Source organism: Triticum aestivum, chromosome 2B, assembly GCF_018294505.1.
Source record: "Triticum aestivum cultivar Chinese Spring chromosome 2B, IWGSC CS RefSeq v2.1, whole genome shotgun sequence".
Lineage (NCBI taxonomy): Eukaryota > Viridiplantae > Streptophyta > Magnoliopsida > Poales > Poaceae > Triticum > Triticum aestivum.
In genome coordinates, this window is record NC_057798.1 from 44,345,630 (window position 1) to 44,370,769 (window position 25,140).

Sequence of the window (25,140 nt, forward strand, 5' to 3'; positions counted from 1 at the left end):
ATCTGGAACCAACTCACCACATATAAGTGAATGTCTTCGCATCATGAGGTCAATGTCTTCAAACTGATTTATCTTCAAAATCTTCTGAGAATGCATATGACCTCTTCCCCTTCCCTCGCATCTCTAATGCTGTCACAGGTACATGTCCGTGGGAGAATCCCTTGGTTCTCATAGTATGCATTCATTTGCAGAATACTTACAGCATCATATAAATTCTCCTGAAGCCAGTTCCTGCTTGACCAGCAAGCGTAAATCTCTGAAGCCTCTGAACATATTGAAGCCATTCAGCTTGAAGTTCATGGCTGCAGAAAAATCAGCAAGGAAGGGTGGCAGACAGCGTCGTGGGGGAACTTCGAAGTATCTGCCTGAGGATCTGGCAGAAATGTATAAAACAGATCTTGAAGAAGATTACAATCAACGCAAGACTCGAATCCAATGGATTCGACGCTATTGGGCTGAACAGTGGTACAAGTACAAGTTCATCACCCAGGAGTATGCAGAGAAATATGCTATCAAGAGCCCTTGGGCTGATATTCTCTATCGAGGCCTTCCCCCCAAGAACAGAGCTGAAGCCATTGCGCAAGAATTCTATCCTTGCATGGTTCGTGGGCCACAGCCTGAAGAAGCCGACCCATCATCATTGCTCTCGTGTCGCGACGACAATCTTTTCAAGCGCAACTTCCAGTTTGCTATGTCTTCAGCAAAGGAAAACAAGAAGTCGTGGGGATTAGATTTCAATCCTAGTCCCTCTGCTCCCCGTGAGGATGGGACACGTGAAGCTGAAGAGAATAGAGTTGGCCCCTTTGCCAACCTTGATGGTCTCATCTCCTACGTCTTGGTTCATGGTGCCAGAGTGGATCGTCCCAACAATGATGCTGATTCTGATGAAGTCCCTGCTCCTACTCCAAGGCCGAAGAAGCCAAAGAAGGTTAAGGTTACATCATCAGCCGCACCTCCAAAAGCTTCTCGTGTGAAGCCATTGGCCACTGCACCTCCTGAAGCCAGTGTGCAGTCTGAAGATCAATCCCGTATCTCCAAGAAGACGGAGAAGAAAAAACAACTTGCCTCTCTTTGATGTGGCCATCATCCACAATTTCATTGATGAGTGGTTCGACACCCCAAACGTTAGCCTTGAAGATTTACAGCTTCCAATTGGCCTCAGCGTCTCTTTCAATGGCGCCATTGCTTCTGAGCTGGCTCTCGCTCAGCGAATCATTGAGCTCAAGAACAAGATTGATTATGAGAAGGCTCAATTCAAGAAGCATATGGCCAAGCTGAGTGTTCGAGACGTCAGGAACTTTAAGGTCATGATGCATGAGCTTAAAGAAGCTTTTCTGAAGAAGCGCCAAGAAGCTCAAGGCTCTCATGAGCGCATGAAGAGTTTGGCTGATAAGTGTGTGCTCGCCTACAATGAGGCTGAGAAGCGCAAGTCACTTGGCCGTCCTGGCATTGACCCCAGGATGGCAGCAAAGAAAAAGAAGAAGCTTCCTGCTGATCAGCCAGCGCCTTCAAGCCAAGAAGCTCCACGCATTATCTTCCCAAGTAGCATGACTGGCTCGAAGCCAAAGGTCACCACAACCGCTTCAGAACAAAAGAAGACGAGGGCTGCCGAGGCAGAGGCCAGAAAGAGGAAGAATACCGAAGCCTCTGATACTGCTCCCTCCAAGAAGAAGCGCAAGACCAAGAGGAATCGGGCTGCTCCCACAGAGCCCCTTTTTGTTGAACCCATCTCAGTGATTCATCTTGCATCTGCATCTCAAGAACTTCACATGACTGTTCATGAGCCTGCTTCCACAGAGGCTCCTGAAGCTGAAGATATTCCAGCAGCTGAACCCACCGCTGCTGAAGACATTGGTTATCATGACAGTGTTGAAGATGATGAAGTTCTTCCTCAGATCGAATACAATGTGGTATCATCGCCTGTTCGTACGAATAGCGAACTCATCAGCATTGGTCGTCCTCTGACGCCAACTGCACAGGATGATTCATGGGCTGATCGCCCGCAAGAACAAGACTCCCCCAACACTCCCCAACAACAAGAAGTCACAACATCCGTACAAGCTGAAGAGGATGAGGGCCTGCCCACCCCATCTCCAAAAGCGTCGCCAGTACTTCAAAGGCTTCGCAAAGGACCAAGGCCTCAATCTCCTCTTCCGAGCGTTCCAGAAGGAGAAGTGCATCATCAACCTGTTGCACGTCAAGTGTTCTATGAAGCCACTCCAACTGTGAATGTCTCTGTGTCTGAAGCACAAGCTGCTGAAGATAATCCGGCTGCATCAACCGATGAAGAATGTCAAGAAGAGCGTGTCTCTACTCCCCCCATGCCTGAAGAAACAGTTCATGAAGTGAACGTGTCTCTGCCAGACCCTCCAGCTCCTCAAGTGGAGGTTGAAAATCCTGAAGCTGCCACAACCAACGCAAGTGAAGCCAATGACGTTGTCATGGCTGATGCTAATGTGGAGCTTGAACCAACTACTGCTCCTGAAGCACCTGTTGTGCAGCCTGAAGCCTCAGTTGCTGCCACTGCTCCTGTTCCGCCTCCACGGTCCTATAGAATTGAGCAAGCATACAACCATGGCGAGCTCATCACAATAAGATGGCCCGTTCTGGTCCCTCCGCCTAATGTCTCTGGTCCTCAATTTGACTATCACATTGAGCATAGGCCTCAAGTCCAGAAGCCCAAGCCAAGACTGCCAAGGTTTCCTGGTACTGCCACCGCTGTAGGGTCTTTCAATGCAAATGTCTTCAAGAGCCACAACACATTCTTTGATAGCTCGAAGAACCCCTACACGAAGCCAAGGATTGCTTCAGATCGGTTCTGGAGTCATCAGCAGCGAAGCTATTACTCCTGTGTTCTGTATGATCAAGGGTGCATCTTTCCTCATATGCGTCTTGGCACTGAAGCCATTACTGGACTTCCATGCTTAGAAGAAGCACTTGACTGCTTTCGTGATGCTGGGCTGCTCAGTTTTGTCACAGATAAGGAACACTGGAAGGAAGAACTATTGCTTCAATTCTATGCCACACTGCACATTCGCGGCTACAACAGAGATACGAAGACTTGGGTTCTCGAGTGGATGACTGGAAACGTTCATCATGAAGCCAAAGCTATGGATATCAGCGAGCTTACAGGCATGTCCACTCCTGGAGAACTCTATGAACCTGGTTGTCAACATCATCGCAATGCCCTGGAAAGCATCTTTCATAGGCCTGAACCCAATATGAGTCAGATGCTGAGCATGATGAAGCCTTTGCCCCGTGACGCTGAATATCCAACTGAGTTCTTTGTTGAAGACCTTGAGTATCTGCCACGCACCATATATCACATCATCAGGCGGACTCTATGGCCTATCAAAGGGCATTCATCAGCGGCAAAGCTTGAAGGAGCTATGAAGACTTTGGTCTTCTACATCTTTAATGGCATCAGCTTCAATGCACAAGATTTCTTCATCAGACAACTTGCTGCCTCCGGCTCTGATCTCTTTGGTCTGAAGTTTTATGCTCCATGGGTCATGCGCCTCATAAAGCGACACTCTACTGTCAACTATCAACATTCTGCTCATAATCATGTGATTTGTCTACCTGAGGTTGATATGTCAGTTGAAGCTATATATCCTGACCCAGCCAAGAAGCCTCTCTGTCTTCAGAATGCCGAGCACCAAAGCTTCACTCAACCCATTGAAGGTGTTCAAGCAGCTACACGAATCTATCCATTGGCTGGAAATACTCGTCTGCCTCATCGAGCACCTACTGAAGCCACTGAAAGCACCATTGCCCAAAGGCCTCGGAAGCGTTCTCGCGTTCTCAATGACCGAGAACTTCTTGTGGCCCTTCATCAGAAACAACATAAACATCACTTTTGGCTCAAGAGACAGATGCAAAGCCTCTTGGTGGATGTCAAGCGCATTCGCAACCTTGCCACCAAGAATGCCTTTGTCGCTCATGAAACTTGTCGGCGATCCTGGAAGAGTTTGACCCTGCTTAGTGCTGAAGCAGATCTTCAAGACGATGGCTTCAATGAAAGATTTCAGTTTGACTCCACTCCTCCACGGAATGCTGTCTTACGAAGAACTCCATCTCTTGAAGACTCTGAATATTCTTCCTCCATGGCAACGGTAAATGCTAGAGTGATCAATGATGAAGATGATGCTACTTCACCACCTCCAACTACTACTCCGCGCATCGACACTGCACCAAGTTCATCTGCACCGCCACCCAACGACGACAACCCTGCTGCTTCACCTACTCATCAAGAAGACGAGTAGATGCTCTATGTCTTCAAACCTTTTTGGTCATCCTGATAAAAGGGGGAGAAGCGTATGAGTTGATAGTCTTCAAGCGGGTTCATATGGGCGGTTGCGTTATATTTTGCCTCGTGCTTACAACTCTTGCGTTTTGAAACATTTGGTTCTCTGAGTTGTAACACTTAAACTTGATGGTCATCTGCTACTTATTTGCATTTCCACGTGCGATGATAACTTCCGCACTTAAATCATCCTGCAGACGTCCATTTTTTATTATGCATGTCATCCTATATGCTACATCATTTCATGCATGATGAATTATCTTCATAAGTAGAAGTGGATCTCCACAAGTACAACCTGCCATGTGCATTTGCATTCCAAAAGCAAAATCATTTATATGCACATCTTCAGGGGAGCCCTTGCTACTTATGAAGACAAATTCCTATCCTTTACAATTTCACATACTTTATCCCCGTTGAAAACTTCAACCAGTTTGTCATCAATCACCAAAAAGAGGGAGATTGTAAGTGCATCTAGTGCCACCCCTAGTTGGTTTTGGAGTATTGACGACAAAGTTGGTTGAGGGACTAATGCGTTTGTGAGAATTGCAGGATAACGCGGGTAGTGTCCCTCATTGATTCGGTTTACCTACCGGAGATGACCCCTAAAAATGTATGAAGACATTGAAGACAATGGTGGTGTGTGAAGATATTCACACTGAAGTCTATGACATGAGAAGACATTGAGTGAAGACTATGGAGCGCGAAGACTGTGTGGTTTCGTTGTTTCCTTTTCTTCTTTGTTGAGTCATAGGAACCACCGTACTGTTAAGTGGGGTCCAAGTGAACTAAGTCAGAGTGACTGAAGTGATGCTCAACCCAAATCCTATGTCTTCGAGCGAAGACAATGAGAGCAAATCTTATCCAGAGTTGGATGAGTCAGCTTTGCTTGTAGTCCAAGTAAAGTTGCCGTGTGTGTTTGAAATCTGACCGTTGGAACACGTGTCAGTTCCTTAGTGACCCAGGGTCATTTCGGACAAATCAGGTCAGGTTGCCTAGTGGCTATAAATAGCCCACCCCCTACACCATAAATTGGTGGCTGCTCAGAGTTAGTATACGGCTTTTGTCGTTTGAGAGCAACCCACCTCGAAGCATTTGAGAGAGAGAAATCCTTGCGAGGACAAAGCCCAAACACCTAGAGCCAAAGAGTGTTAGGCATCACTGAAGTCTTTCTGTCTGTGTGACCTGAAGACTTATTACACTTGAGGACTGTGTATCCTCCAGCCGGTTAGGCGTCGCGTTCTGAGCATCCAAGAGTCATTGTGGATTGCCGGGTGAACGAAGTCTGTGAAGGTTTGGAAGTCTACCTTGAAGACTTACCAGAGTGATTGTGGGAAGACTAAGTGACCTTAGCTCAAGGGGAATGAGGTGAAGACACGGTCTTCTGAGTTGAATCTCAGCCTCCCTAACCAGACGTACAGTTGTCACAGCAACTGGAACTGGTCCAACAAATCCTGTGTCTTCAACAAGCAACTAGTTCTATCTCTTCGCTCCTTTACTTGAGTTTGTCTTCGTGAAGTCATTGCTTATCGTCTTATCTGATTGACTTCATTGCTTGACTACTATTGTTGATTGGCTTCATACTATCTTCCATCCTGATCCTACTACCTAGCTGCCATTAATCTTCGAACGTTAATGCTATTGCATATTTGATTATGGCTTGCTTGTCGTAGTTTATCTTCCGCTGCATATCAATTAGATTGTTTCCTTTGTTTGTCTTCGAAACTTCCATGTTTTGAAGACTTTCATAAAAATCGCCTATTCACCCCCCCCCTCTAGTCGATAACTAGCACTTTCAGCAACAGCTACTGAAAAGTATAATTTTGTGCAATTTAACATAGGTGAGCCTTGCAAGCACTACTTAGATGAGTTTAGTCGCCATGTTGTGTGGGGCAACACAGTTAGGCTCTACAACCATAATGTTCGTGCACTGCGAAAGATCATCCGCAGCAGCATCACGCCTAATAACTACTACGTGTGCCACATGACATAAACATTTGCAACACAAGGCAAAAGAATGGTAATCCTTCACAATTATTCTGTTCTGTTTCATATAATAGTATGGTATAAAATGATATAGTGACTAACCTTTACTACTGTTTTCAGTACTTTAATGTCCACTTTTCTACGGATTCCCTTTTCCCACACATGGATGCTGACCATGGTGAACTTCCAATCACAACTGGAGAAGAAACAACCACTGTCACGGCCCGCTTTATCAAGGGAGTTGACAAAAGGGCCACCATCACTAAAGGCTGGAGCGACTTCTTCCGTTGGACCCACATGAACGAAGGGCAAGCATGTGCTTTCGGCTTCAAATGCACTTCCAAGGGATTGCGCCTGATTGTCTACTCAATGTAAGCAAGCTGCAGGAGCCCCTTGCTATATAACATAGTATTAGTATAAATGCCTACAAAGACATGTATGTTTATCCTCCTTTTTGATCTTATGTAATCCCCTAAGACAGTGCTGTGCATTTAGCTATCGATTATCCGCTACTTAGACTGCTCTATCACATGCTTTTGAAACAACCATGATAAAGGAAATATATGCTCCTTCAAGTGCATATCCAAAGGCCTCTGCATGATTATTTATCCAATCTAAAAAGATCACAAGGGTCCTTGCCTGCATGACTTGGTGTATCATTTCCAATCTTATGTACTTACTGCATATAGTATATGAGCTATTCTTTTTGAACAACAATATGTTAATGCACACTCTTACACCAATTGGCTTACATTCGGCCTTTGCGCCATGGGCGCAACAGGTCATCTAGTCACTATAAACTAGCAAGCTACTCCCGTGGTTTTCACTTTCCATGAAATTTCAACTAAATATACCTGGTCATGCTAGTGAAGTGGCGGAGCTTGATCAGAATATTAGGAGGGGTTACACCATATGTACAAGGGGTTATCTAATACAAAGATTAAGCAACTACATCATTCATGTGTAAACAGGGACCAACCGCCTTCATTAATGAATCTTAGTGTTTTCAGTTGTGGTCAAAATATTTATGAAACACGAAGCCAAAGCCATATGGTGGTATTTGTATTCTCCATGTAGGATTACATTTTACACGGGTTGCAATACTAACTTCGATAAATTACAATATCAAACTACCATTAGTTAATTCAAACAATGTTACTTCACACAAGCTTGAAAGGGGAAAAACTTTCGAAGCCTCGAATCAGCTGCATATGAAACACAAAACGCCTCTTCATCCTGACCTTGCATCTTGGTCCTTGCGTGTGCTCCGAAACTAGGTTGATGACTTCAGGACGGGTCAAACATCCCATAATGACCCTTTCAAAAAAGTTTAACACAATGAACCTATTATGAGAAAAATGTGTTTTTCTCTTGGCCCATGCTTGGTTAGTCACCGCTCAACGTAATTGGCATGTGTTGTATTAGTAGTTGATAATATCACCGGTAGTTCACGCGCGCAATAACAGGTCAACCGTTCGCAATTTTACTATAAATCGCTTACTCTCAGACCTACCGCACTATCACCTAAAATGGCCGCCTTTTATGAGCCAGGCTATTAGCTTTGGTTTTTGGAACCTTTCTTTTATAGTTTTGGATAATTTGAGGAATGATCCAGTAGTTTTTCTTTTTCTTTTTTTCCTTCGTACAATCTGCCGGTTTTTCTGTTTTCCTTTCCCATTTCTTATTTTCTATTATGTCCGTTCTTCTTTCATTTTTCCCTTTTTTCCTTTTTACTATCTTCTTTTTCTAGTTTTATTTTTCTTTATAATTTTCTTCTTTCTTTTCTTACCCTCTTTATTTTTTATTTTTTAGGTACACTTTAATTTTGAAATATAGATGACCAACATTTTAGGAATACTTTTAAGCTCTTCTTAGATACACATAAAAATTAGTAAAACACCCTTTAAGCATATTTAATACCCGTTGAACATTTGTAAAATACACATTGAAAATTTTATGGCCAATGTTTTTGTAACGTACATCAAACTTTAAAAACAATTATGAATATATTTTGAGACATGATATCATTTTAAAAATCCATGATTTTTTTAATATGGCATAGTTATTTTTATAAAAATAAATAGCAAACGATTATTTCATACTTCATGAACTTTTAAAAATTCATAGGCATATTTTAAACATGTGTTATTAAATACCACTAACATTTTTCATAAATTACATAAACAAAATTTTATATTCCATAATTATTTTTTAAATAATATCTTGAACACACTTTTAAGTGTGTGAACATTTTAAAAATGTCATAACATTTTATGTGAATGCTATGAACAATTTTTAAAATGGCATAGTAATTTTTATAAAAATAAATAGGCAAACGATTATTTCATACTTCATGAACTTTAAAAAATTCATAGGCATATTTTAAACATGTGTTTTAAATATCATGAACATTTTTCATAAATTACACAAACAAAATTTTACATTCCATAATTATTTTTTAAATAATGTCTTGTACACACTTTTAAGTGTGTGAACATTTTAAAAATGTCAGAACATTTTATGTGAATGCTATGAACAATTTTTAAAATGGCATAGTAATTTTTATAAAAATAAATAGGCAAACGATTATTTCATATTTCATGAACTTTTAAAAATTCATACTCATATTTTAAACATGTGTTTTTAAATATCGCACATTTTTCATAAATTACACAAACAAAATTTTACATTCCATAATTATTTTTTAAATAATGTCTTGAACACACTTTTAAGTGTGTGAACATTTTAAAAATGTCATAACATTTAAAAAATGTCATAACATTTTATGTGAATGCTATGAAAAAATTGTTAAAACTACGCCTACAAATATTAGTTTTTGTTCAAAAAATTTAAATGTATAGTGAACATTTGAAAAATTAAGTAAAGTAATTTTTGATCATATGCTTATTTAGAATATCTCATAATATAAATTAAAATAAAAAAAGGAAAATGAAGGAAAAAAAAAGCAAACGAAGCCTACAAGACACACACATCACTCAAGGAGCGCCCGCGCCTCGTGATCGAGCACGTGGGCCTTGTCGGCGGAGTGGCCCGTGCTGTAGCTCGCAACTGGTCGCTATGCTGGCCAGAGCGACGCGTGGGTGACGTGGCACAAGGCGGCGCGGCCTTGCTGCAGCTCATCGTTGCTGCTTGTTGCTGGTGTTTGCGGCCCCTGATTTTCCTCGCCTCTGCTCCTTGTTGTTGTTGGCGGCCGCCGCCGTGTGCTCTCTTGCTCGGCGTCGAGCCGTACCACAACTTCTCGCCGTGCTGGTTTGCGTGCACGTACATGGCTGGATGAAGGGTGGTTTCTATTATTGCATATGCATCCAGGCTCAAACCCAATCACATCATCAAGGGAGCCGGCTAGAGAAGAAATGGAAGGGAGAAGTAGAAGCTGAAGGTGGGCCCTCGTCCAGCTTAACGGTTCAACCTAAGACTGGTCGTAGTGGGAGTATCATAAGTGGTATCATGCGTGCGAAATAGGATTTTTTATGACGCGTCACACAACTAAATGAGGAAAGAGAGGATGTGGTATCATATCATGATACCGTCTCATATTAATAAGGCAGTCTAAGATATCAACTTATAATATCATGATACTAGTATATGATACTTCTCATTACGGGCGGTCTAATAGAGTCAATATTTGCTACGGATGGTCCTGACAAGTCAGCCATGTCTATCGCAAACGGAGTCAAAATTAAGTAAGTATGTCATCACTGTATTTTGTAAAAAAAAATAGACGCAACATCTAGGTTTTTACAAAAAGATTCAAGGAGTGAAAATGAGAGAAAGAAGCTCGCGAGCAGGTCTATCGGACGCTCAATCCCACATCCACCTGAACTCAGCTACAATGGCACTGCATGCACTGGTTTCGTGTCATCCCACGAAGTACATGGAGTGGCCAGGTCTAACTTACCAGAAGTTGCGCTAAGACGTGGACATACACACGCTGCTTGGGCTCTTATTTTAGTAGAAACTAGAAAACAAAACTACTAATGCTTATGACCGAGCTCAACGGGATTACCTATACACCATTCACCCCGTTAAGCCCGTTTTACCACCTTGGGCTCTTATTATATGTTTATTCCAACTTATTTGCAAATTAAAACGATTTTTTCCAAACATGAAAAATATATAGGTGCACCCTTGCAGTTTTCCCGTGAACCAAAAGATGATATCTTTAATAAATTTTTAAGAATCAACTGGAAACAGTTTATGCATAACATGTTTCTAAATTTATAATAAACGTCTATATCTTTTATGACTTTATTTTATTTTTTTCAATTCATAGTCACAACTAATATCTTGTGGTAAGTCTGTACCATATTTATAATAAAAGTTATATTACTTTTTTTAAACACATTAGAAGTTAAAAATTTATCCAAAATCCTCTAAAATGTGAAAAAATAAGGAAAAATAAACCATATCTCTCATCAATTTGTGCCACTCGTATGCTTATAGTGTATATGACTATGTGTATACCATAATTATTTTGGTAGATAACTATAATGTGTAGACTATTATAATATCTTGATAGATGTTTCTAGTTTATGATTATACATACACAGATAGAAAAATCTAAAGTACATATGGTGTTCAGGTCACGAAATCGCTAGTACATTGATTTGTCATTTTTGGGTCCAATGGGACTTACAACAACGGGTTTGCTAATCTGTTGATGACTCGTGTCTACTCCATCCTTGGTACCGTAATAGGACGCCTATAGCTAAGATGACATTAGTACAACATATAGGTCATATGCTGGAGAGGGAATGGTAGACTTACTAAAGTACCTAATATATTTTTCTTTTGTTAGCATCCTTAAGTATTATAAGAGAAGAAAAGCAATGGCCGATTTGGCAGTTGGTGACCTTTCATGTTCAATGTTGTTACCGATTTGCGAGAGCTCACTATGTCTAATATTTATGACAAACTTGACCGAATGCTAGTGACATCAACTAGGCATATAAATTTCCTCTATACCTCCATCTTCAATAATAAGTTCAGTTCAGAGAACTAAGAAGTAATCAGTTCAGAGCCATCTTCAATCATCAGTAATTTGATGGGTGTGCGTGAGCCCAGCCACAACTTTCCCTTCAAAGAAAACATAAGCCATTGTTGAGAGAAATCCCTCTTGCTACTGGTTTGAAAAGAAGTTGGTCTAATATTTCTTATTATGTTTTTTGCAACCCCAGTTTGTGGAATCAGAACATTTCCTTCAAAGAAAAAAGAAGCCCTTGTTACTGAGAGAAACTACCCTTGCTACTGGCATTTGTGCGCTAATGTAACATTTGTTGTTACCTTTTTTGCATCCCCAGTTTGTGGAATCTCCAATGAAGTGAGCCATTGTGGTGTTGTTGTTTGATCATTGTATTACTGCAATAGAAAACTTATTGTTGTGATTGTTTGATACCTTACTTGAGGCCTTGATCAGTTTGTGGAGCAAAGGTAACATATGCCTTGTCACGAGTTTTCCACATGGTTTCAAAGATGTTACATTCACATTCTAACTTTCTAATAGCATTTACTTGGGCTTGACATTTCTTGTCATGGGTTAGACTTCGGTCAGGTTTCACTAATTTTTTTTGGCTCCGTGATGCAGCTGGAGGGAGATGGGAGACTGACGATTATTAAGAGTTATTGGATTATCGAGAGTTAGTATTGTAGATATTTTTCTTTATAAGAGGTATTGCCACTATACTGATAGAGATTCCGTGTTACAATTCTCCAAGATTGCTATTTGTGGAAAAATAAAATATTTTGGAGGGCATCTCTGACAGGATACACATACTTTCGGATGCAATAGTTTCTGAAGCAGCACGCCTGAAGAAAGATGATATGGAATATGCCTTTGATATCTACCATCCTTGTCGTATAATTAGAAGAATAATACTTAATTGTCCTACATTTTCTACTACCCTCTCGAAAAAATTATGTTGAAGGGAAATGCAAGTTATGTGCTGATGATGGAGGTGTGAATCTAACCAGTGATGTGTGTTCTTCCTTTACTATCCATTTGAAAGTGAGGTGCTTAATGCGCAAGCCTCTATCAACAGAGGTCGGTCGAACTATTATTTCCAAAATAAGCCTCTTAATAAACACTTTATATATTGCTTCTGATCAAATTAATTTTTTTCTTTTAAATATCATTATAGGCACATTCAAAATTGAAAAAAATATCTCCTGCATTTTTCAATTTGCTACAACTAAGTGTTCCAACAGTTTTGAAACCTTTCATGGTGTACCAGCATTTATCTCTTTAGCATGCATGAGCTAGAGCATAATAACCTTTCATGGTTTCGGTCGAGGTTTATTCCCCAGCACTTTCGTTTCTCCAATTTTGGTCCTAAGAAGTTCAGGTTAGTCGTTTTAGTTTTTAATATGGATGAGCTTTATCATGATCTTTTTATTCTCCCAAATGGCAGTTTTGTTTTGTTTCCAAAATTGTCAAGAAAATAACTATCTTTTACAGAGGATAAGCAAATGAACTCTTAGTATACCATTATAATTAGGTAGATTCTCAAATGCTATGTTGCTCCTTCAAGGAAGATATTCTAATAGAGTATATCTAATCAGATTTCAGCCACGTTCTAACAATTGCTTGCATACATAGCTAAGAATGTAAGATAGAATAACTGAAAATTCAGATCTTTTCATGCTTATGTCTTCAGCACAATTATAGTTTGTACAATATTGGTGTTATTTCAAAATTGTTCAGGAGTCTTTTTTATTTGAATTTTTGTTGCTTCTGCTCTTGGTCGGTGAACTAAGTCAGATATCTTATGAAGCTTGTAAATCAACCAACAATGCTGCTATAAGGTAGCTATTTTCCTCTACGGTAGTTGTTTCTTCAGTTGATTTAGCTGATCGTTGACGGTTGCAGTTTAGCCTCATGCAGGCCTCTCCTTCCTTCATCATTGTCCATCAGTCCAGGCTGGCGCTGTCCGCTCCGTCGCCTATCATGTCTAGCATTTTCTATTTCTGCAGATTCTATATTGTTGGGTACAACCATGGGTACGCCTTGCAGAGGTAAAATCCCTAGCACCCCTCATGCAAAGAGAAGCGGAATCTCCTTTTTGTTGTAGTGTATGCCTTCTAATTATATTGCAATAGTAATATGCCAGCAAGTATTTGGAATAAGAGGAAATAGTTTATGGTTATCTAGAATTTTCATTACTGATGTTTGTTTATTGGACCATGTGTATGTATTCAGTCATTCGCAAATACACATGTGATGTCAACTCACTCACAGCTATTATTCACGTTAGCTTTGGAACTTTAGGTCTTGCACTCAGTTCGGCTCTTTGTGACTGTTCAAGTATTCAATTCATCGGGAACCTCATGTGCATAATTTAATGTTCTTCACAGTAGTTCTTGGGCATCATTATGTTTTGTTGATCCAAATTTTACTATTCTCCAATCTTTCTTGTTTCATGTTGTTTCCAATATAGAATTCTAGAAATTTTACATCATGACATTGTCTAAAATGATCCACTTGCATGAAAAATCACCTGTCATATTTGGTGAGTTGTTTCTGAAATTGTAATCTTTAATCGTCCTTTTAGTCTTGGCCACCTAAATTCCAAATGATGCCAGCTCTATTCGAGTGGTTTAAATTCTGAATATTGAATTATGTTTGCACGATGTGTACAATTCTCGATTTCACTAAAATGGGCTCCATGTGAATCTAAATAAAATGCTAAATTTCAACAATAGCCTAATTGAACTTGTAATTTTGGAAACGTTATGGCCGAAGAAGATTATCAAACGGTGTACGGTAAACTGGTTGGTTATTGAGAGGCCCTTTATCTGTTTCTATCCCCAGTAGGTCCACAAGTGCATGATAGGTGATCATGTGGTATTTGTGATGTTCTTTACACTAACTGGATGCAAGTGATGTGTGTTAGTCTGCTTCCCAGTTTCTTCCCCACCTTTATGTTGAATGTGCTATGTGTTTTTGCCATATCTGGTTGTTGACACTTCCTAAACTAGATTTAATTGTTGATTAGTTGGCGAGGTTCATGGATAAGCAGTATTTCTATCACATTTGCGGTCTATCATTATGTGCTTTCTCCACGTAGTTGTTGGCTGGACCGTATTTATTCCATGATGAAAAAGAATTTCTATGATTGTGATTTTGACAAAATAAACAATACACTATACGATGGCACCTCAAAAGGGTGTGATTCATCTTTAACTTCTTTATCCACTTGTGCTTTCAGCACCGCAGAGCTCATGCAAAGACCATGAGGAGCGGCACTGCTGGATGGAACAAAAACAACAACGGTGATGCGGCTTCTTATTCTCCATACCCGTAACACGGTAGAGGGCGACAAACAATGTAACTGATGGTGGTAGTGGTGGTGCAGGGGAGGAGCATATGAACCATACAATCCAGGAGTCCTGATCGCAAGCTGTGATTTTGTCATGTTATCGGTGCTTGAGCGCCGTATGAGGGTGAAGAACATTACCTTGATCAATGTGTCTTGCATGCCACCCGTTACCTTGAGTCCTTGGTATATTAGGGCTGCAATGTTTTGTTTATTCAATGGATTCTTGGTCGTCCTATAGCTAATTCCATCCGGTATTCGTTCTAGCAAGTGTTTTGGTCTGGTGTGTAGTTTTGGGCCTGCTGTGTTGCCATATCCCTTTTTAAAAACCAGATCTGCCAGGCGATGTGTCCCTGGTTCCTGGTCGAACCTCCGATCGTGATGGTTTGCAGAGGTGCAATTTGTAATTACTTAACTAAGTTGGGTTTGATAATGCGATCACAAAGAAGATGCAGACAACACTATACACGCGTACAGCATGCACACATCTGCATGATCTGCATGTTCCTTAATCGCTATTTGTTAGAACAGTATGCAACTACTTATATGGATAGACAGAAAGAGGGAGGGGGGAGGGAGGGAGGTGGGGGAGGCAGGGAGGGAGGGAGTTGACGCCAGGTTATTGAAAGATGTGACGAGCTTGAATTAGAGAGGCAAAGATAGTGGGTAAAGAAGAAGAAGTATGCCCCGTTGTCGATGATAAATCATCATAATATGTCTAGCATGCTGCAACACACGAGCAGTTAATTATAAGAAGAAAAGGAGCGATGTTTTTTTAAGGAAAAATGGTTGTTTGCTATGCGAGAAATGTCTCGTACTTTTATATAGTGAGAAATATCAAATACCCTAATAGGTCATTTGTATGATGGACCGAAAAAATCATTGAGTTTTAACAATCAGATGAGATGCATACAAATAATTGTTCTTCATATATTTGTTGCACATGATAATACAAATGGTGTGTTTCTATCTCGCAAAAAAAGGTGTGTTTCTATATATATTTACTTTTGTAAGTATGAGACAGATGGAGATGGATTATGTCAACGTTCAAAAAGAATCCACCAACAAGGGTGTTGAGACGATGCCGTTGAAAAACACCAAAAACTCATCGAGTTTTGTACAACAAAAGGTCCGTGGCAACACACGGGCGTTCTACGAGTTTCTAAAGATGGGAAGAAACAGAGCTGTTGTTTCCTTTTCTTAGGGAAAAACAATTGTTTGCTATGAAGGAAATTAATGTCATGTCTTTTTTACATAGCAAAAAATATAACATTCTCTAGCAAGTCATTTCTGAAACATTACATGTGAGCCTATAGTTTACTAAAATTGGGATGCGACTCACTGTACTAAAAAAACACGATGCCACTTCACTCCGACAAAAAAGGTAACATGCTTGAAGTGAGCAGATGACCAATGAATTTTTTTGAGGGAAAATGAGTATATATTATATATGAACTGGTATGTGTTTATATATATTGACTTTTATAGAATATAGATAAAACCTGATGGCTTTGGATGATGCTTTCAAAATATCGATTGAAAAAGCTTTATGATGGATGGACTGAAAACTCATCGAGTCTTATACAATTGGAAGAGATGCATACAAATAGTTGTTCTTCTTTATATTTTTTTTGCACATGATAATACAAAAAGTGTATTTTTATATATTTTTGCAGAGTATGAGAGTGATGGAGATGTATTATGCCAATGTTCAAAAAGAATCCATCAATAAGGGTGTTGACACGATATTGTGGAAGGGACTAAAAGTTCACCGAGTTATATACAACAATACATGTATATATATGCAATCAGAACAAACAACTAAAAAGCCCGTGGCAACGCACGGGCATTCTCCTAGTAAGCTAATAAATTGTGGATAGACAACTTGACAACATGGGCACACACACTTATCAAAAAATGCTCCACAAAATCTTTTTTTTGAAGTTTAAAAGAAATCATATCATAGATGGGAAACATAGAGAATGGGCACAAAATTATCCTGACAAATCTCTGTCAAAAAGTTACTATTATAATCACTCGCGAGGTGCCAAAAGGTAAGAGCACTTGCAAACTCAACCATCAAAACCACCATTTTTGTCCTGGCGAAAAGGCCGAACATTTTTTTTTTGCGATGGAAATACTTGTATTACTCAATCAAAATATCAGTACAATCAGCTTGCACGAAATCAAGGGTCTCAGGTGGCCCAGAAGCAAGCCATGTCATAGTTCTTCTCTCTAGCCTAGCAAAACTAGCTAGACTATCACTAACTTTATTTTGAGAACGACAAGCGTGAGTAACACATGTTCCCCTTAAACCTATCAGAAACTTAATCTCCTTCACCAAGGAAGAGTAGACCGATCTATCCATATCTTCATTTTGAATCATAGCAACAGCGGTTGAGAAATCCATCTCAATTATGATAGGAGCTTCACTCCTCTGAATGGACATAGAAAGTCCTTCCATGCAGCCACAGAGCTCAGCCTTCAGAGCATCCCGACAGGAAAATAATTGCCTACAAGCTGAGAAGATAATTGTACCATTCCCATCACGTAGGATCATACCAGCCCCTGCTGAACCATCAGAACCGAACGAGCCGTCAGTATTAAGTTTTAGCCAGCCCGGGGTGGGTGGCTTCCACTTAGGCGATTGCACGAGAGGTGGTTGCCGGGCCCTCCTCTCTTGATTGGTACTTGTTTTCCCCTTCAACTGATCGGCTGATGTACTCGCCTTAACTGCAATCATCGAGTCCAAATAGCTCTGTAAAAATCTAGAAGAGGCCTCCACTGGCGGTGCAGGCTTGGAGTGCACCACTTCATTACGAACATACCAACACCTCCAGAAGGTAAAAAGGATCATGCTTCGCTGCGACTCGTCCAATGTTTCCAAGGTCTGAAACAGCCACTCTTTGCCTGAAAATTTTATTGTATCAATCCGTGGTAATCTCCAGACTTCTGCCATTGTTTCATATAAGTGACGAGCTAGAGGGCATCGCAGCATAGGATGGAAGTTATCCTCCGGTTCCATCGCACAGACAGGACAAAGAGGAGAAGATTCAAGGCCGATCTTATGTTTGTTCGCCCAGGTTGGAAGACTATTTGAATTCAGCCTCCAAGCAAAATTCTTCACAGCCGGGGGCACCTCCGCTGCCCAGATAAGTTTCCACAGCAACCTCCTACCATCCGGGCTAGTACTGCTGGCCACCGCACTGTCTCTATGCATCTCCTCAAATGCCAACTCATAAGCACTTTTCACGCTGAACAAACCCAGCTTACCCGGGCCCCAAGCAAGCACATCTGCCTCCTGTCGTGGAGATGCCCTAATTTTCAAAATTTCAGACACATCAGCTGCACAGAAATACTTGACTACTTGGTCATATTTCCAGGAACCATTCTCATTGAGTAAATGGCCACAAACCGAATCCTACACCTTCCTTGCGGTGATATGGGTTTATATGAAAAGGCCGAACATTGCTCGGACAAAAAATAATAATCATGTCTTCCAAACACAACTTACTTATCTGGCGTAGCACCTCGCACACCCCAACCCATACATGAGATGGATAACGCGTCTGCTACGTCTGACCTGGCAAGACAAGGCCACCCCAAATTGCCTGGCAGCGACCGCCTCCCTCACCGTGTACGTCCTTCATTTTTTGTGTCTTCGCCATTGCCCTGCTCCTCCGTCCTAGCTCACCGCCATGGACCCTGGGTTGCAGAGTTAATGGGGGTCCCGACCATTGCGGCAGTGAACACGACGAGCGTTGCCCGCGAAAACTTGCATGCCCGGAAGCGCACCCTCAAGAAGGCCGAGAAGGAGGTTTTTTTCTTTTTGCGAGAGGCCGAGAAGGAGGTTATCAACTTGGAATCTGTTGCGTCCACTCCAGCAGCGTCCGCCACACCCAACGACCGAGCAACTCGGATGACTTGGAAACTGATGAAAAAAAGACCAGCAAAACTGAGCGAAGAACCGTGTCAATCACGATGATCTTCTTGTTCCGGTCGCTCTCATCATCTATAGTACACATGTAATTAAGAAGAGGCGTTTGCATCGTACTCCCTCCGTCCGAAAATACTTGTCATCAAAATAAATAAAAGGGGATGTATCTAGATGTATATTAGTTCTAGATACGTCCTTTTTTTTTATTTTGATGACAAGTATTTTCGGACGGAGGGAGTAGCTAAGTCGCATGGATGAAGGGTAACATCATAAATCTCAGGTGACTAATACTCGATGTTCTATCTTCGGCTGCTGGCGTAAGACAATGTTTTTTTAAATTTTCTAGACTCAAACCTGCCATATAAGATGCCTCAGGATAGGGCCAGGTCCAGCATGCATTCTCCAGTCGGCCTCCAAGTTGGGCTAGCGGCACGCAGATGCGGCCCACTGGCCATTCCGCGGTTCCTGCGGCTCGTGGGAGACAGCAGCGCGCCCCAGCTAGTTTAGTACCACATCGGTTAGCGAAGGAGCTCCGTCGCGCTTTATAAGCGTCGCCCTTCCAATCTCATCGTCCCTTCGGGGACATCCGATAAAATTGGAACGATACAGAGAAGATTAGCATGGCCCCTGCGCAAGGATGACACGCACAAATCGAGAAATGGTCCAAATTTTTTTAAGATTTTGCGCGCCGGTCCCTGCACATTTTACAGATACGCCCCCGAGCAATCTTCGCATGCGGCTGTGGCGCTGTGTACTTTTCTCTGCATCCAGGTCCTTCCACTCTCTCTTTTCTTCTTCTATTCTATCCAAGCCCCTGACCCTGAGTATGTTTATACTTTTTAATTTCGGCGACTCTTTTTGAATGATGCATGTTTCGCATATATTCGTGTGTCTATGTTCCCTTTCCTTTTGTCGATCGAGACAATACAGCTAGTAGTGTGCTAACTTTTTTTGAACCTTCATGTAGTTGGGCTGACACCCTATTCATTTTTTTGCTCTTTTTTTTACTAACCATCCAAGCATAATTTCCATCTTGCAGGAATTTCTATTTTTGCACTGTAATGTCTTCTTAAAGCACCTTCCATAATATATTATATATTTCCACTAGTACTTCTCCTACCATTTCCACAATGTACTCTTCAACCGTGCATGTGAAAATGTAGGAATTTTATCTGGTATACCTAGGCACAGTTTTATCTTCTTCTTTTTTTCATCCATGAAACCTAACTGTATTTCTCTTATATTGGTGATTTGGACAGATGTAAAGAATACACCAAGATAGAGAAAAGTTGATTGAACTGCTGAGATGCAATCCGTTGTTGACCGGAGAAGACAAAAAGTTCTGGGAGATACAATCTCATGTGTTCCATGCCACGTCGCAGGCATGAGCTTAATAAGTCGAGCAAGTCGTCAATCCACCCCTATAAAATGTGGGATATGTGTCGAGTCAATTGTTGCATCGCTAAAACTGGGTGTCGCCGCATCACTACTTCACTAGGGTGTTCGTCACTGACTCATTATTGACATCAATTGTGATTGCCTCATTGTCAGCCCACGTCCTCCGTTGTGCGCACTCAGCATTAGGCAGTGATACGACACACACATTAGCCATCCAGTAGGAAAATCGCTAACAAATATCAGCAGAGATAAAGGATTATCTTCAACTTTTAATTTTCGTTGATCGATTTATTGTGGCATTCAGTTAAACTTATGCACACTTCGCATTGATTCCCTATAAAACTTGCTTTTACAATGTAATTTAATTAAATTATGATTCTCTTCATTTGTTCTTAAAATGATACTGAATTATTGGATATATTTTTGCTACAAAGAGTTACGTAGTTTCATTGTCATTATTTTGAACTTCTTATATCTTATATCGTTGTGTTGTAGAAAAAGCTTTTGACCCTATGTACCCATGTCGAAAATCATGGCTCCTCTAGGGCACCACCTTCATTTTGATAATAAACACCATGAGTAAAATCGTACCTGCTGAGCCATCTCACCATCACAATTTTCAAAAAAAAAAGAAAAATAAACTCAGCATCACCGAACAGAATGAGTAAAACGTGAAGTCACCATCACATCACTGCTGGTCGCCATATGATCTACTAATATGTTAGTGTGCACGGCAACGCAACCTAAGTACCTAACCAACACACTTTTGTATTTCGTGTGCCAAGGCACATATGGATGCACCACTGCAAGCGGCCAACATGAAATGTAGCTCGTTACCATTCCTCCTATACTTGTACGCAGCAGCATGCACGCGTTCGTCGCCGGCCGACACCACCGAAAGACGCGTTCCCGCGCTCCACCACGAGCACCATATAAACAAACGAATCTACAGGTCGATCCATCGATCGACATGGCTTTCTCCCCTGGCACATGGCCGGCGATCACTGCTGCGATCTTCCTGGCATGGGCGGCGGCCGCGAGTGGCCGCGGCGTCGACGTGGGCGACATGCTGATGATGGACAGGTTCCTCCGGTGGCAGGCTGCGCACAACCGGTCGTACCCGAGCGCGGGGGAGAGGCTGCGGCGCTTCCAGGTGTACCGCGACAATGTGGAGTACATCGACACCACCAACCGCCGCAGCGACCTTACCTACCAACTCGGCGAGAACCAGTTCGCCGACCTCACCCGGGAGGAGTTCCTCGGCAAGTTCACGTCTTACGACGGTGATGCTCGCACCGAGGATGGTGATATGGTCATCACGACGGTCGTGGGGGGCGGTGACACCGGCCTGTGGTCGTATGGCGACGACAATGTCTCCTTGGATCCGGCCAGCATGGACTAGAGGGCCAAAGGCGTCGTGGTGCCGCCCAAGGCGCAAACCTCATCGTGTTGTACGTAAATGTCATCCATTTTCAACCTTATCAAGTACTCCGTCCGTCCCATAATATGGGACGGAGGGAGTAATACTGAGGTTTGACTAACTTTATTTGACACATGCGTGGATGGATGTAGTTAGCAGCTGGGCGTTCGCGGAAGTGGCGACGATAGAGAGCCTCCACTCTATCAAGACGGGAAAGCTTGTGCCCCTCTCGGAGCAACAACTGGTGGACTGCGACCAGTACAACGGCGGCTGCAACCGCGGCTCCTTCCGCAGGGCCTTCCACTGGGTGCACCAGAACGGCGGTCTCACCACGGAGGCGGAGTACCCGTACAAGGCCGCACAGGGGACCTGCGACACCGCCAAGTCCGACCACCACGTCGCCGCCATCACCGGCCACGCTTCAGGCCCAGGCTCGAATGAGCTCGCCATGAAGCACGCCGTTGCCAAGCAGCCCGTCGCCGCGGCCATCGAGCTGGGCAGCGACATACAGTTCTACAAGAGCGGCGTCTACTCGGGCCCCTGCGGGACACGGCTCCAGCACGCCGTCACCGTCGTCGGCTACGACGCTGATGAGTCCACGGGTGAGAAGTTCTGGATCGTCAAAAACTCGTGGGGCCAGACGTGAGGCGAGCGCGGCTACATCCGTATGCAGCGCAAAATCCTCGGCCCGGGGCTCTGTGGCATCATGCTCGATGTCGCCTACCCGACCATGTCAATGTGAATGTAGCTGTACTGCATAACGTACGTATGTACATCGTCGATTCCACCGTAAGACTACATACATACTATACATCGTTGATTCAAACTTTACAAAGCTTGACTTTGACCAAACTTTATATGCAGACTAAAAAGAAACGGATGGAGTACAAAGAGAAGAGAAATGTGTGCACACGCTGAAGGGTGGGCCCTACACCCAGTTTAATGACCAAGTGAAACGATTTGCATTTTTTTGCCACGTCAGCGGGCCCCATCCTTCAAAAACGGTGTTAACGTGAGTTTAGTCGCCGATGAGTGTTCGACAAGCTGTGATGGTTTTCTTTATCAAGGATCCACAAATACGATGATTTCTTGCGATTTACACACCAAGAATAATAAATAATAGTAGAATACACAAAAAAATACAGCAAGGTCGGATGATTCATGCACGGGATCGAACTCCCAGAATTGCTTTTCTCCATGCAACAAAAGTGGAGCATTCGATTAGTATACATGGGGTTGAGTTTTCCTAACTTTTGCTCCGTTGACCATACGACGGAACTTTCCCGCCGGCGTCGAGGAAGAAAGCCCCCACTGCGGCCCACTCCTCCATCAGCTTCTCCTCGACGCCGGGAAGAAGAGCCGGGAAGAAGATCCAGAACGACGTGGCCGTCACGAACAGCCCCACCAGCGCCGTGGCCACGGGGCGCGGCAGGGGCGGCCACCCCCTGGTCGCCCACCGCCGCGCGCACCACCCCTCGGCGACGCAGCAGACGCCGTGGAGGACGAAGAAGGCGGCCATCCCCCCGCTGGGCGGCCACCGCAGGCCGAGGTAGCACACCATGGCCTCGTGCATCACCCCGGACACCGCGAATGAGGCCAGCACGCCGCCGGCCCTCCCGGCGCGCGCGCGCACGGGGTCGTACACCGACGGCCGGAGGATGGCGGACACCATGAGGTTCCACCGCCGGCCCCAGAAGTCGCGCAGCGACGCGGCCAGGTACGGCCGGTCGAACTGCGGCTCCATCTCCATGCCGAGCGCCGCGCCGGCGGCCGCGATGCAGGGGAGGAGGAGGTCGAAGAAGCAGTACATGTGGACGCCGTACAGCGCGAGGCGCGCGTAGAGGTGCATCCGGTCGCTGAACTGGTAGAGCCGGAGCAGGGCGGCTATGACGGCGACCTTGACCGCGCAAGAAACGAGCGACACCGGCTTGCTGTTGCCGGCGTTGGCCGGCGCCGCTGCTCCGCGGAGCTTGACGGGGAGCAAGGCGGTGAAGAGGAACGTGAGCACGGGCAGCGCGGGGTCGAGCGGCCCGCGGCCGGCGGCGAGGAGGGCGACCTTGAACGTGCCGAGCCAGGCGAGGAAGAAGGCGGCGGTGCCCCGGACGTTGGTGGAGGAAGCGAACGCCAAGGGCGCGGCGGCGAGGAACGCCAGCACCGGGAGCAGCGCGACGAGGCGGGGGAGGCCGGGCCGGAGGAGGGACGACGACGCGCGCGCGTACAGCGCGGCGGCCGCGGCGGCGATGCACACCCTTGGGATGCTGTCCTGCAGGAACTCCATGGCTGGCTGAACTGGATGGATTGAGTGGCAAGCTCGAAGATCCGATCTAGCGGTATAGAAAATGATGAGAAAATTTGTTCGGTAAGCAACTGGCGATGTCAAATTATTTGAGCAGCGTCAGATAACACATGTGATATGCTAATTAATTCTTCATCCATAGTTTGACGTTGAGGGAAGCAGAGTAGGCAATCCCAAACCGCTCACGTGCCGCTCCCCGCAGCGGCCCGGGAGAAACCCTGCCGCCGCCGCCGCCGCCCCTACTCCGCCTCACCCCTTTCCTCGACGTCGCCGGAGGGTGCCGCCGAGCAAAGCCCGTGCGGTGTCGGCGGCGGCGGGACCTGTCCCGTCTCGCGAAGACCATGAGCAGCGCGGGGGCATCTCATCTTCTGATATGCGGGCGCGTCGGCCTTCTGCTGGTCGCCGGCGCGCACGGTGGAGGGATCGCGGCCGGCGGGCTTGGAGGCCCGTGGTGCGGGCGTGCGTGACCAGAGCGAGGAGCGGGCGTGCGCGGCCCGGATAGGGCGTGGGCGTGCGCGGCCTCGGCGCGAGGGGCGCTGTCGGATGGCAAGCGCGCAGGGCGCGGGGGAGCATGGTGGGCGCACGAGGAAGCGTGCGGCTGCCGGGCGCGTGGTGGTCGCCGTCAGATCTGAGGCGGCGCATGGGAAGGGTACGCTGGCACTACTCCCAGCGTGGATCTACGGCGTGCGGGGCGTGGGAGGCATGCCGGTGGCGCCCTCAGCGCGGATCCGCTGGGTGGCGACCGGTTGTCTTCGGTGGCCGGTGATTCTCCGCTCGGCGACCATGGATACGCCGGATCTGCCGGAGGCGTGGGTTCCACAGGCAGCATAGCTCGATCTGGGTTTCTGCTCGCCGTGCGGGCGAGGTTATGGGAGATGAATGGCACCTCGCCTGGTGTTGCATCCTCCTGTTTGGTGGTTCGATGAGCTCGACGTGGCTTCGGGTGGGAGGACGAGATGGTGGTGGCTGGAAGGAGAGGAATGGCCTCGTGGCGGTTGTTGCATCCTTCGTCGGGAGATGAATGACCGGCAGGCATTGCATCCTCGGGAAGACGAATGGCGTCGTGCTGGTTGCATCCTTTCGATGGGAGACGAATGATACCACTAGGGATTGCATCCTCCGTCCAGTGGGGGATGCGGATGCAGGGTTGGAAGCACGTCGAGCTCGCCGGGGAGGTGCGGTTGGCCGTGGAGGTAGGGATAGTGGTTCGATGTGTAGGCTGATCGGACCCTGGGTTCGGGCTATGCAGGTGAGACTACCGACGAAAGTCGTACTCCGGTTGCGGTCGGAGTCATCGATGGCGGCGCTTTCGGGTGTCGCTCCCTCGTTGGAGGCATCGATATAGCTGCTCTCATCTTGCCTTTCCCGACGTGCTACGGGGGAAACCCTTGATCTAGTTTAGGTCAGATGATGACAGCGCAATTCGGCATCCCGGTCTCTCTTGGGGGCATCGTCTTGGAGATGGAT

At 44.6% G+C, this 25,140-nt stretch overlaps 1 protein-coding gene, 1 non-coding gene and 1 pseudogene across 2 annotated transcripts; 2 read left to right on the forward strand and 1 right to left on the reverse strand.

The window, feature by feature from the left end:
• Positions 1-19,129: 19,129 nt before the first annotated feature.
• Positions 19,130-19,232, forward strand: LOC123047722 (U6 spliceosomal RNA). Its single transcript, XR_006423096.1, has one exon. It is a non-coding gene; the product is annotated as a U6 spliceosomal RNA (small nuclear RNA).
• Positions 19,233-20,927: 1,695 nt separating this feature from the next.
• Positions 20,928-22,178, forward strand: LOC123040294 (ervatamin-C-like; annotated as a pseudogene).
• Positions 22,179-22,411: 233 nt separating this feature from the next.
• LOC123040293 (probable long-chain-alcohol O-fatty-acyltransferase 4) lies at positions 22,412-23,711 on the reverse strand. The gene has a single exon (XM_044463178.1). It carries the CDS (start codon positions 23,653-23,655, stop codon positions 22,624-22,626), a length of 1,032 nt encoding a protein of 343 aa, XP_044319113.1. The 5' UTR covers positions 23,656-23,711; the 3' UTR covers positions 22,412-22,623.
• Between the last annotated feature and the right edge of the window lie 1,429 nt (positions 23,712-25,140).

Bases quoted from the DNA above. Each gene is read 5' to 3' on its own strand.
- LOC123040293 (XM_044463178.1), bottom strand. From the start codon at position 23,655: ATGGAGTTCCTGCAGGACAGCATCCCAAGGGTGTGCATCGCCGCCGCG.